Genomic DNA, 13,402 nt, shown 5'->3' on the forward strand with positions numbered 1-13,402 from the left:
CCAGGGATTCAGGTGCCCTTTGTCTTTGTCTCTCGCAAGGCCTAAGGGATTTAGCTCTTGACATTTCGCTGGCTGCCTCTCTGAAATCAATTTCTCTCTCTGCTGATCTCTCCTCACACTTTATTTTTGTGGGATATTTGACAGCCACAGTTGTCACACAGTTTTTAAGTCAAATTTGACTATTGAGGATTGACCTAATGATCTGTCAATGGCCTAAAATGTATCATTGAAGTTTTAGTAGTGATTTGTGTTCGTTACAGTATCAATCGTGTCCACGGAAAAGCTCTTGCAGCACCAAATGTTTCCCAAAATAACAGATTTGATGTAGATGGATACAAACCCAAATTAACTTTAGGACGACAGCTGGTGATTGCACTGCATGCAACTCATTGTTGCACTATTTACTTAAATCTCGTGTAAATGATCTCTGCCTTCTCGCTGGGCATCGTTTAAAATTTTACATATCACTTCCCCTTAAAAATAATGTTCTAATGGTTTTTGGGGGATGTATAAAAGGTCCTCTAAATTAAGAGCAACAAAGAGCTCTTGAGGTTCTCCAGTATCCACAGATCCTTGACCACAGCTGAGAAACTGAAGGAAGTCAGTTCAAGGGTGTGTCCCAATAATATGTCCTTTCTCCTGAAGTGTGCACTTGCATTTGGATTGGTGTAGCCATAGGCTAGTGGGAGTTTACACCATATTTCTTACACCTGTCATTTCCTTTCAATTCAGTGAAGGGAACGGAACAAGTGCACACTTATGGAGGAAGGAGAGATAACTGGGACATTATTCAACACTATCCTCCCCTCCCACTCCATCAGGCTGAAGGAGCTTCTAGAGCCCTGTAAAAGGACGACAGTCATTTTATTATTCACTCCAAAAATTCTCACAAATGTAGTTTTTTCCATTTTGTTTTTCCAGGTTTCAGTTTTCATTTTTTTTTCAGGTTTTTGCTTTCAAAATCACACTTTTTGAAACAGAAAAACAACAACAATTTATGTTTTAAGTCCACAGCATTGATTAACCCACATCAGTGGCCCACTTTTTAGCTCTGGGAAAAAATCTAAGAAATTTAGATTTTTTAAAACATTTTAGTAATTTAGCAGAGGCTCTTATGCATACATCCAGAGTGATTTACAATTAGTGCATTCATTTTAAGATTGCTAGGTGAGACAACACATCACAATCGTATCAAGTACATTTTCTCTGAATTTTGGGTGTAGTTACCTTTTTAATGCAAGGGCATACCATCCAGAGAGCATTGTTTTGGTGGTGTTTCTTTAGTGCTCATAGGATTGCAGAGTTTGCAAAACAAATGGCCACTGGAATGATGCCAATAATCATAATTTAATTCTGCAAGGCAAGGCATAGGCTACTTTGTAGTTGACATTTAATTGAAAAGGTTTTGGGAAAGCCTTTCCATCTACCAGCAGATAGGTATCGTTAGCATTATCGCTAATGGCTACACAAAGTGTAGACTAGACATACCTGCGCCACACAACACACACAGACGGGAATTCCTGTGCCCTTTAAGAAAGTTGCAGGAAAATACCAATCACTGATGCAATTTTGTTAATGTCTTATGATTAACTTGGGCAAATTAAATAATTGTCTATGAAGTTCAGTACATTTAGTTTAGTTCCTACTCAGTTCAATATCTTTAGTTGATATCATACTAAATTCAACACATTTTTGAAAATTGTTGAATTCCGTTTTAATTTCTGGATTCTGTGATTCCTTCCGTGTTTTCCGCAACATAGATTTTATACGGGCCCAAAGCTTCACTACAACAGCTGAATAAACCTGTGACCAAGCAGCGGATCAGAGAAGACTGCCTGTCTTCTAATGAGGTCTCACTAATGCACCCAAATGCCTTTTTAAAAATCTGTTCGGTCTCTATTGAAATTTGAGAGCGAGATAAAGCATTCTTATCTAGGACTCTATAATTTGAAGCTGTGGCTTTCTGCAGAGAGAGAGAGAGGAAAAAGACAGATCCACAAAAGAGAGTGTCTTTCCTCTGCCTATTGCTCTCCACCTGGTTGAAAATAGGTCACCAAATCCTTGGCACCCGTCCAAGTCTTTGGAGATTTATTCACCGCTGCCGCCGCACTCCCTGGTAATGTGTGGGTTGGGGGTGGGGTGGCAGGGGAGACGTCAGCAGGATACATGTTTTGTCTGGCTGGCGTGCCGTCCTGTGCCCTGGAACACATTTACTGTTATTAAGCGGCATCTATCTGAAGGGCTGTTGCAGTTACCCACGGAAATGTCTGGCCCACTATGTCTGACCACTATGTCTGACCACTCCAACCTGTCCGTCTGTGTGTGCGCTGTCTGTCTTTCTGTCTCTCTCTTTGTGTGTGAGCTGTCTGTCCATCTTTCTGTTTGTGTGTTGTGTGAGGGTTTCCATGAGAAAAATGTGGGGGAAGATTTTAATTTACTGGCCGTTTGAGAAATTTACCGGTGCGTAACCCATTAGCATTCATCTTAACATACCATGCAACTCCTGTAATGAAACATCAAATAAAACGTCATTTTCAAACGTTTGCCAAAATGCAGTTTTGCGAGAAAACAACATTCTAAACACTGCACCTGATGTGAACGGTGTGTAACAGAGATGAACGTCTCCCTCACAAACGTAGGAAGAGGGTGAATCTAAAGATGTAACAACTAGGACGGGTTGCTAATATGACTAGGATTGTACATTTGGCTTCTGGACAGTGAAAACCAGTAGAAAAGGAGAGAAATGGCATATGAGGAAGTCTTTCATACGCCGCTTGCCTGGCAAAAGGCCTAGCTAATTATTGAGTTGCAGCTGTCAGTGAAAAGCATGTTGTTTTATTGTGTGAATTCTTTGCCCTTTGATAGTTTAAATCAATTCCCCATTACATATGTTAGCAATAAGAGCACTGTATTTGGTACAAATCATTCCCGAAGTTCCAGACCTCAGCTGAATCTGGTAATGAATGGTGTGGCTCATCACACTCTAGCGACTCGTTGTGGCGGGCCGGGCGCCTGCAGGCTGACTTGGGTCTTCAGTTGAACCGTGTTTCCTCCGACACATTGGTGCAGCTGGCTTCCGGGTTAAGCGGGCAGGTGGTAAGTAGGTGGTAAGGTGGTTTGGCGGGTCATGTTTCGGATGACGCATGACTCGACCTTCGCCTGTCCCAAGCCCGTTGGGGAGTTGCTGCGATGAGACAAGATTGTTATTGGATTGCAATTGTATATCACGAAATTGGGGAGAAAAAGGAGGTAAAATTAAAAATAAACTATTAAATCTTTAAAAAATATAGATTCAAGATGTGGAGAGGTATGTCCAGGTTTGTCCACCCAGAGGCATCGCTCCTAGTAGCCGGGGACTTTAATGCAGGGAAACTTAAATCTGTTTCACCAAATTTCTATCTGCATGTTAAATGTGTATCTAGAGGGGAAAAAAACTCTGGGCCACCTCTACTCCACACACAGAGTCGCGTACAAAGCTCTCCCTCGGCCTCCATTTGGCAAATCTTGCCATAATTCTATCCTCCTGATTCCTGCTTACAAGCAAAAATGAAAGCAGGAAGCACCAATGACTAGATCAATAAAAAGTGGTCAGATGAAGCAGATGCTAAGCTACAGGACTGTTTTGCTAGCACAGACTGGAATATGTTCCGGGATTCCTCCGATGGCATTGAGGAGTACACCACATCAGTCATTGGCTTCATCAATAAGTTTACATACACCTTAGCCAAATACATTTAAACTCAGTTTTTCACAATTCCTGACATTTAATCCTAGTAAAAATTCCCTGTCTTTGGTCAGTTAGGATCACCACTTTTATTCTAAGAATGTGAAATGTCAGAATAAAAGTAGAGAGAATGATTTATTTCAGCTTTTATTTCTTTCATAATTTTCCCAATGTGTCAGAAGTTGACATACTAATTGAGTGTATTTGGTAGCATTGCCTATAAATTGTTTAACATGGGTCAAACGTTTTGGGTAGCCTTCCACAAGCTTCCCACAATAAGTTGGGTGAATTTTGGCCCATTCCTCCTGACAGAACTGGTGTAACTGAGTCAGGTTTGTAGACCTCCTTGCTCGCACACGCTTTTTCAGTTCTGCCCAACAATTTTCTATATGATTGAGGTCAGGGCTTTGTGATGGCCACTCCAATACCTTGACTTTGTTGTCCTTAAGCCATTTTGCCACAACTTTGGAAGTATGTTTGGGGTCATTGTCCATTTGGAGACCCATTTGCGACCAAGCTTAAACATCCTGACTGATGTCTTGAGATGTTGCTTCAATATATCCACATCATTTTCCATCCTCATGATGCCATCTATTTTGTGAAGTGCACCAGTCCCTCCTGCAGCAAAGCACCCCCACAACATGATGCCGCCACCCCGTGCTTCATGGTTGGGATAGTGTTCTCTGGCTTGCAAGTCTCCCACTTTTTCCTCCAAACATAATGATGATCTTTATGGCCAAACAGTTCTATTTTTGTTTCGTCAGACCAGAGGGCATTTCTCCAAAAAGTACATTCTTTGTCCCCATGCAGTTAGAAAACCGTAGTCTGGCTTTTTTATGGCGGTTTTGGAGCAGTGGCTTCTTCCTTGCTGAGCGGCCTTTCAGGTTATGTCGATATAGGACTCATTTTACTGTGGATATAGATACTTTTGTATCTGTTTCCTCCAGCATCTTCACAAGGTCCTTTGCTGTTGTTCTGGGATTGATTTGCACTTTTCGCACCAACGTACGTTCATCTCTAGGAGACAGAACGCGTCTCCTTCCTGAGCGGTATGACGGATGCGTGGTCCCACGGTGTTTATACTTGCGTACTATTGTTTGTACAGATGAACGTGATACCTTCAGGCGTTTGGAAATTGCTCCGAAGGATGAATTAGAAATGTGGAGGTCTACAATTTGGCTGATTTCTTTTGATTTTCCCAAGATGTCAAGCAAAGAGGCACTGAGTTTGAAGGTAGGCCTTTAAATTCATCCACAGGTACACCTCCAATTGACTCTAATGATGTCAATCAGAAGCTTCTAAAGCCATGACATCTTTTTCTGGATTTTCCAAGCTGTTTAAAGGCATTAGTGTATGTAAACTTCTGACCCACTGGAATTGTGATACAGTGAATAATAAGTGAAATAATCTGTCTGTAAACAATTGTTGGAAAAATGACTTGTGTCGTGCACAAAGTAGATGTCCTAAACGACTTGTCAAAACTATAGTTTGTTAACAAGAAATTTGTGGTGTGGTTGAAAAATGAGTTTTAATGACTCCAACATAACCAACTGGCAAGTGTCTTCACTGACATTTTCAACCTCTCCCTGTCCGAGTCTGTAATAACAACATGTTTTAAGCAGACCACCATAGTGCCTGTGCCCAAGAACACTAAGGTAACCTGCCTAAATGACTACCGACCCGTAGCACTCACGTCTGTAGCCATGCATTGCTTTGAAAGGCTGGTCATGGCTCACATCAACACCATTATCCCAGAAACCCTAGACCCACTCCAATTTGCTTACCGCCCCAACAGATCCACAGATGATGCAATCTCTGTTGCACTCCACACTGCCCTTTCCCACCTGTACAAAAGGAACACCTATGTGAAAATGCTATTCATTAACTACAGCTCAGCGTTCAACACCATAGTGCCCTCAAAGCTCATCAATAAGCTAAGGACCCTGGGACTAAACACCTCCCTCTGCAACTGGATCCTGGACTTCCTGACGGGCCGCCCCCAGGTGGTAAGGGTAGGTAACAACACATCCGCCACACTGATCCTCAACACGGGGGCCCCTCGGGGGTGCGTGCTCAGTCCCCTCGTGTACTCCCTGTTCCCTCACGACTACACGGCCGGGCACGACTCCAACACCATCATTAAATTTGCCGATGACACGATAGTGGTAGGCCTAACCACCGACAACGATGAGACAGCCTATAGGGAGGAGGTCAGAGACCTGGCCATGTGGTGCCAGGACAACAACCTCTCCCTCAACGTGATCAAGACAAAGGAGATGATTGTGGACTACAGGAAAAAGAGGACCAAGCACACCCCCATTCTCATCGACGAGGCTGCAGTGGAGCAGGTTGAGAGCTTCAAGTTCCTTGGTGTCCACATTACCAACAAACTAACATGGTCCAAGCACACCAAGGCAGTCGTGAAGAGGGCACGGCAAAACCTATTCCCCTTCAGGAGACTGAAAAGATTTGGCATGGGTCCTCAGATCTTCAAAAGGTTCTACAGCTGCACCATCGAGAGCACCCTGAGTGGTTGCATCACTGCCTGGTATGGCAACTGCTCGGCCTCCGAACGCAAGGCACTACAGAGGGTAGTGCGAATGGCCCAGTACACCACTTGGGCCAAGCTTCCTGCCATCTAGGAACTCTATACCAGGCGGTATCAGAGGAAGGCCCAAAAAATTGTAAAAGACTCCAGCCACTCTAGTCATAGACTGTTCTCTCTGCTACCGCACGGCAAGTGGTACCGGACTGCCAAGTCTAGGTCCAAGAGGCTTCTAAACAGCTTCTATCCCCAAGCCATAAGACTCCTAAACATTTAATGGCAACCCAGACTATTTGCATGCCCCCCCCCACCCCTTTTCACTGCTGCTACTCTCTGTTGTTATCATCTATGCATAGTCACTTTAATAACTCTACCTACATGTACATATTATCTCAACTAACCGGTGCCCCCGCACATTGACTCTGTACTGGTACTCCCCTGTATATAGTCTTGCTATTGTTATTTTACTGCTGCTCTTAATTGCATGTTACTTTTATTTCATATTCTTATCCATATTTTTTAAACTGCATTGTTGGTTAGGGGCTCGTAAGTAAGCATTTCACTGTAAGGTCTATACCTGTTGTATTCGGCGCATATGTCCGTTTTTCAGATTTTTTGTTGTTGATAAAAGCCGGCGATTACTGGCTAACGGAAACCCTGGTGTGGGTGGGTGTGGGTGTGCGCTGTCTGTAAATAGTCATTAAGGATGTAACCATATTTTGTGTCTTCCTTTTTAGCCCAGTCAGAGTGTAGCCCCATTCAGAGTGTAGCCCCAGTCAGATTGTAGCCCAGTAACTTCCTCACTAAGGAAATGGAGCACACTTGAATGGGAGATGAGTTAGAGCTATTTTCATTGCTCTGTCAGTTTTGTGTGTTTTATTATAAAAAATAATGAGTTGTAGTCTCTATTTATAATCAGCTGACGGATCTCAAGTCAAGCGGACTGTAAAGCTTAATTCCGGAAGAAGATATACACTGACACACAGATCTAGATTTAGGACATGAGAAAACACCGGCCCAGAGGCCACCACCAGTTAGAACCACCGGTTAGAATCACCGGTTAGAATCACCGGTTAGAACCACCGGTTAGAACCACTGGTTAGATACCTAACTTTTGAATCCATTAGACTTTTGACTCCGTTGGCACCCAGCAAGCACATTCACTGCCGTCTTCTGAGGGCTTTGTATGTCTTAAAAACAAAGGGACCTTTGACTGATGCAGCTCTCTCTCCTCAGCGAATGACAGAAGCCAAACATCAACAGGCTAGGCCAGTGGTCACTAACCTTTTCTGAGTCAAGATCACTTTCTCAGTCAAAAAGCAAGCTGAGATCTACAGCTCAGATTTTTTTTTAAACATGTAACATTAACCTAATAAAAATGAGGTTTATGCAGTGGGCCTAGTACATTATCACAGCAGATTGGCTACATGCCTGGCCTGTCATTCTTTTTCTTCTCAGGCGATATTATATTTTAAAACGCTAGCTTTGATAACAAAATACATCAGTTGGTGTAGTGCTTGTGAGGTACAGCTGAGCATAAGTTCAAATTATTTGCAAATAATTAGCTTTTCTATTTTACTGGACTGATGGTACCTGCATCTGATATTTATGGTGCTTTCAAGACAACTAGGAATTCGGACAAAACAAGATCAAATCATGACGTCAGTGATCTTCTGGTCAGAAAGTCAGAGCTCTAGAAAAATCGAAAAAAAGTTTCAGAGTTTGGATGACCATTCAAAACTATTTTTCCCAGTCAGATCTCTATTTTTCTTTTCTTCCAGAGTTCCCAGTTGTCTCGAACGCACTGAAGTTCGGAAGTCTTCCCAGTCTTCCCAGGAAGTCTTCCCAGACTTCCCAGTTGTTTTTAACACGGCATTCGTCTCAGCGGAGGGAGGAAGCGAAGCAGCAGAGGGTCTGCATCGCACGGTCCCTGTTTTCTCCTTCCTCTCCTCCGGTGAGACTGACCAGAGAGAGGGGACACCGTCTTCCACGTGATGGCGAAACTTGAATCGTACCGCATCTGCCTCATCCACAAATTCATGTTTTTCCTATGATCAGAGAAAGTGAATTATTCCTCGATATTAAAATAGACACGATGAGCTGCTAATAACAATAAAAAGCAGGGCTATCAATACACTTGGCTACTCATTTGTTGCAGCGCCAGTGGAAGTACGGAGAAGTTTTGTAATAGTGTTAAATAAAAACAGTCTTGACAGTGCTGAATACAAAACTTAGACATGAATTCACTTGTAAAAACAGCAGCTCTTTGCTGTATTCTTTGACAGTCTCTCTCTCTGGTCAAGGTTTTAAGTTATGAATCTCACGTTTAAAAAAAAAAAGTATTTTACCTTTTTTTAACTAGGCAAGTCAGTTAAGAACAAATTCTTATTTTCAATGATAGCCTAGGAACAGTGGGTTAACTGCTTTGTTCAGGGGCAGTACGACAGATTTTTACCTTGTTAGCTCGGGGATTTGATCTTGCAACCTTTCGGTTACTAATCCAACGCTCTAACCACTAGGCTACCTGCCGCCCACGTAGCCTAGTATCAAACTTTGCTGTGACTGTGGTTGTGGAAACTGTATACACAGTGAGTTGAGCTATCTGATTGGCCAGAGCAGTAGGCGCACCACAGATCTCCCGGTCCACCGGGTAGGAGGAGTACGTCTGAATCAAGTGCACCTACCGCCAACATGAACACAAAAAAGTCAGTGCAAACCTTTGGCTTTTCTACTGAAATGTTTGATCACGATTGATTGGTTGGTGACCACTGGGCTATGTGCTTCTATTGAAAGAAAATACAGGTAGGCTATAACCCCATCTTCTCAAAAAATGTTTCACATCAGTAGATCTGCGTATTCCCACAAAACTGATTGTGATCAGATGTTTGGTATACGCAGATGCAGCTCACGTAAAACGTGAAGAAATATAATTCACGATTGACAGTGATGGTGGACTATTTTGAAATTAGATCTAATTTAAAGGGTATTAAAAATATAAACATTTCTGTGAGCCAATATGTGTATGTATAGGCAGACATTGCATTGCAACTTTGATTGAGAATGATGATGTATTTTTTTTTAAATCGCTTGGCACCTGAAGAAATGGCACTACACCACTGGTCCCTCCACGTTTTGGCCTGTTGCTTTCCATTTAGTTCCTACTGAACACAACCCCAGTCCTCTGAACTGTTGTTGTTTACAGTAACCAAGGCTTGTCATTATCTCTCGATGTGTTCCTAATGGGAATAGTGTTTCACTTAGTGCCTGACTGTGGTTCGCTATGTGAGGAGACACCCATTGTAGTATAACAAATGTGATATTTTACTACTAACAGCTACCGGTAACTACCAACATAAAGTGTCTTATTAGGGTGTTAGGCCACCACGAGCCAGAACTGCTTCTATGTGTCTTTACATAGATTCTACAAGTGTCTGGAACTCTATCGGAGGGATGTGACATCATTCTTCCACGAGAAATTCCATCATTTGGTGTTTTGGTGATGTTGGTGGACAACTGTCTCAGGTGCTCCAGAATCTGACATAAGTGTTCAATTGGATTGAGAGCTGGTGTCTGAGACGTACGTGCACACACACATACATACACACCCTTTAAACCCCCCTATGGTCCTTTGAGACCCCTTCTTTCAAAGTCTCAGATCTCTTCTAGCCATGGTAGCCAAAATAATGGGCAAGTGAGCGTTTTTTATACATGACCCTAAGCATGATGGGATGTTAATTTCTTAATTAAATCAGGAACAACACCTGTGTAGAAGCACCTGCTTTCAATATACTTTATATCCTGCATTTACTCAAGTGTTTCCTTTATCTTGGCAGTACCTGTATATAAGCGTTCTAATGCCTGTATTGCCAGAACATATAACAAAGAGTGGTTGTTTCACCCGCTAACCTGTGATGTTTGGTATTTGGAAAGTGAGTGGTTAACCCGTGAACTGAATTACTGTTGTATACAATGAAATAACAGCTAGAATGTCAAACCTCGCTATGTAGGCCATTGCTATTGTAGAGAGTATTCCAAGCCTTAAATGCACGTCACTTTCAGTCATTTGGTAATCCGCTCACTCAGTTGTTATGAATGGGATATAATCAAAATAATGTTTCTCTCCAACTATAAACACGAAACAAAACCTTAAAAGGTCATGTGCATGCCATTCTCCCTTTGCACTTCCAAAGTTCCCTACGTTGAAACTCTTAGCTCCCTGGCAAACCCTTTGGCAGCCGACTGAGCCGTTTTCAGTGATTCAGCATTCAACGCCAAGGCCAGAGAGCGGTCTGTACAGAGACTGTGTTTTCACACCCAGACCTGACCTATCAGGTGACAGCGTGTCTTAGAGGTTGATGGTTGACGGATGCCTTGACATGTGAGATGCAGGCAGGAAGGGGTCAGGGAGCTCCAGACATCCCAGGGGGATGTTAAAGGGGATGTGTTATCCGAGCTCAGGTGGATTACGCTGGGGTTAAAAGGTCGAGGGCTGTCCAAGCTGTTTGGATTGAATAACGCTCCGGGAACAATATAGAAGTTGTATTCTTTCATTTGTATTGTTGTAGGTTATAATGCCCCTATCTAAAGTATATTCCCCATTTATTTATTTTGTATTTGAGGGAATTTATAAGGAAGGAAGGAGAATTAACACATAAAGCGCAACTGAGCACTCTGTGGGTCTGTCTGTATAATGAAAGAATTTCAGATATTGTTTGTTTTCTTTGTTGGAAATGGTTTGTACTTTATTTTTAACGATGTCGATAAGCCTGGGAGCTGTTGTTGTGGGGGGTTAACTGCCTTGCTACCACACTGGGAGCTGTTGTTGTGGGGGGTTAACTGCCTTGCTACCACACTGGGAGCTGTTGTTGTGGGGGGTTAACTGCCTTGTTACCACACTGGGAGCTGTTGTTGTGGGGGGTTAACTGCCTTGCTACCACACTGGGAGCTGTTGTTGTGGGGGGTTAACTGCCTTGCTACCACACTGGGAGCTGTTGTTGTGGGGGGTTAACTGCCTTGCTACCACACTGGGAGCTGTTGTTGTGGGGGGTTAACTGCCTTGCTACTACACTGGGAGCTGTTGTTGTGGGGGGTTAACTGCCTTGCTACCACACTGGGAGCTGTTGTTGTGGGGGGTTAACTGCCTTGCTACCACACTGGGAGCTGTTGTTGTGGGGGGTTAACTGCCTTGCTACCACACTGGGAGCTGTTGTTGTGGGGGGTTAACTGCCTTGCTACCACACTGGGAGCTGTTGTTGTGGGGGGTTAACTGCCTTGCTACCACACTGGGAGCTGTTGTTGTGGGGGGTTAACTGCCTTGCTACCACACTGGGAGCTGTTGTTGTGGGGGTTAACTGCCTTGCTACCACACTGGGAGCTGTTGTTGTGGGGGGTTAACTGCCTTGCTACCACACTGGGAGCTGTTGTTGTGGGGGGTTAACTGCCTTGCTACCACACTGGGAGCTGTTGTTGTGGGGGGTTAACTGCCTTGCTACCACACTGGGAGCTGTTGTTGTGGGGGGGGTTAACTGCCTTGCTACCACACTGGGAGCTGTTGTTGTGGGGGGTTAACTGCCTTGCTACCACACTGGGAGCTGTTGTTGTGGGGGGTTAACTGCCTTGCTACCACACTGGGAGCTGTTGTTGTGGGGGGTTAACTGCCTTGCTACCACACTGGGAGCTGTTGTTGTGGGGGGTTAACTGCCTTGCTACCACACTGGGAGCTGTTGTTGTGGGGGGTTAACTGCCTTGCTACCACACTGGGAGCTGTTGTTGTGGGAGGTTAACTGCCTTGCTACCACACTGGGAGCTGTTGTTGTGGGGGGTTAACTGCCTTGCTACCGCACTGGGAGCTGTTGTTGTGGGGGGTTAACTGCCTTGCTACCACACTGGGAGCTGTTGTTGTGGGGGGTTAACTGCCTTGCTACCACACTGGGAGCTGTTGTTGTGGGGGGTTAACTGCCTTGCTACCGCACTGGGAGCTGTTGTTGTGGGGGGTTAACTGCCTTGCTACCACACTGGGAGCTGTTGTTGTGGGGGTTAACTGCCTTGCTACCACACTGGGAGCTGTTGTTGTGGGGGGTTAACTGCCTTGCTACCACACTGGGAGCTGTTGTTGTGGGGGGTTAACTGCCTTGCTACCGCACTGGGAACTGTTGTTGTGGGGGGTTAACTGCCTTGCTACCACACTGGGAGCTGTTGTTGTGGGGGGTTAACTGCCTTGCTACCACACTGGGAGCTGTTGTTGTGGGGGTTAACTGCCTTGCTACCACACTGGGAGCTGTTGTTGTGGGGGGTTAACTGCCTTGCTACCGCACTGGGAGCTGTTGTTGTGGGGGGTTAACTGCCTTGCTACCACACTGGGAGCTGTTGTTGTGGGGGTTAACTGCCTTGCTACCACACTGGGAGCTGTTGTTGTGGGGGGTTAACTGCCTTGCTACCACACTGGGAGCTGTTGTTGTGGGGGGTTAACTGCCTTGCTACCGCACTGGGAACTGTTGTTGTGGGGGGTTAACTGCCTTGCTACCACACTGGGAGCTGTTGTTGTGGGGGGTTAACTGCCTTGCTACCGCACTGGGAGCTGTTGTTGTGGGGGGTTAACTGCCTTGCTACCACACTGGGAGCTGTTGTTGTGGGGGGTTAACTGCCTTGCTACCACACTGGGAGCTGTTGTTGTGGGGGGTTAACTGCCTTGCTACCGCACTGGGAGCTGTTGTTGTGGGGGGTTAACTGCCTTGCTACCACACTGTTAGCTGTTGTTGTGGGGGGGTTAACTGCCTTGCTACCACACTGGGAGCTGTTGTTGTGGGGGGGTTAACTGCCTTGCTACCACACTGGGAGCTGTTGTTGTGGGGGGTTAACTGCCTTGCTACCACACTGGGAGCTGTTGTTGTGGGGGGTTAACTGCCTTGCTACCACACTGGGAGCTGTTGTTGTGGGGGGTTAACTGCCTTGCTACCACACTGGGAGCTGTTGTTGTGGGGGGGTTAACTGCCTTGCTACCACACTGGGAGCTGTTGTTGTGGGGAGGGGGTTAACTGCCTTGCTACCACACTGGGAGCTGTTGTTGTGGGGGGGTTAACTGCCTTGCTCAAGGGCAGAATGACCGATTTTTCACCTTGTTAGGTTGAGGATTC

The 13,402-nt window shown here is 44.9% G+C and overlaps 1 protein-coding gene across 2 annotated transcripts in view; it reads left to right on the top strand.

Annotated features, from left to right (window-relative positions):
• auh (AU RNA binding protein/enoyl-CoA hydratase) overlaps positions 1-13,402 on the top strand; it is a 44,814-nt gene that overhangs the window by 8,599 nt on the left and 22,813 nt on the right. Inside the window, exon 7 of one of the 2 annotated variants that reach the window (XM_038970248.1) lies at positions 8,051-8,350. The exons of the other annotated variant lie outside the window; for it this stretch is intronic. Within the exon in view, the coding sequence (XP_038826176.1) occupies positions 8,051-8,277 (227 nt within the window). The 3' untranslated portion in view covers positions 8,278-8,350. Of the gene's footprint in view, positions 1-8,050; positions 8,351-13,402 lie in introns of those variants that run through there. 2 annotated transcript variants of the gene reach the window in all.

The sequence above is a fragment of the Salvelinus namaycush genome, chromosome 31 (assembly GCF_016432855.1).
Source record: "Salvelinus namaycush isolate Seneca chromosome 31, SaNama_1.0, whole genome shotgun sequence".
In the NCBI taxonomy this organism is placed as follows: Eukaryota; Metazoa; Chordata; class Actinopteri; order Salmoniformes; family Salmonidae; genus Salvelinus; species Salvelinus namaycush.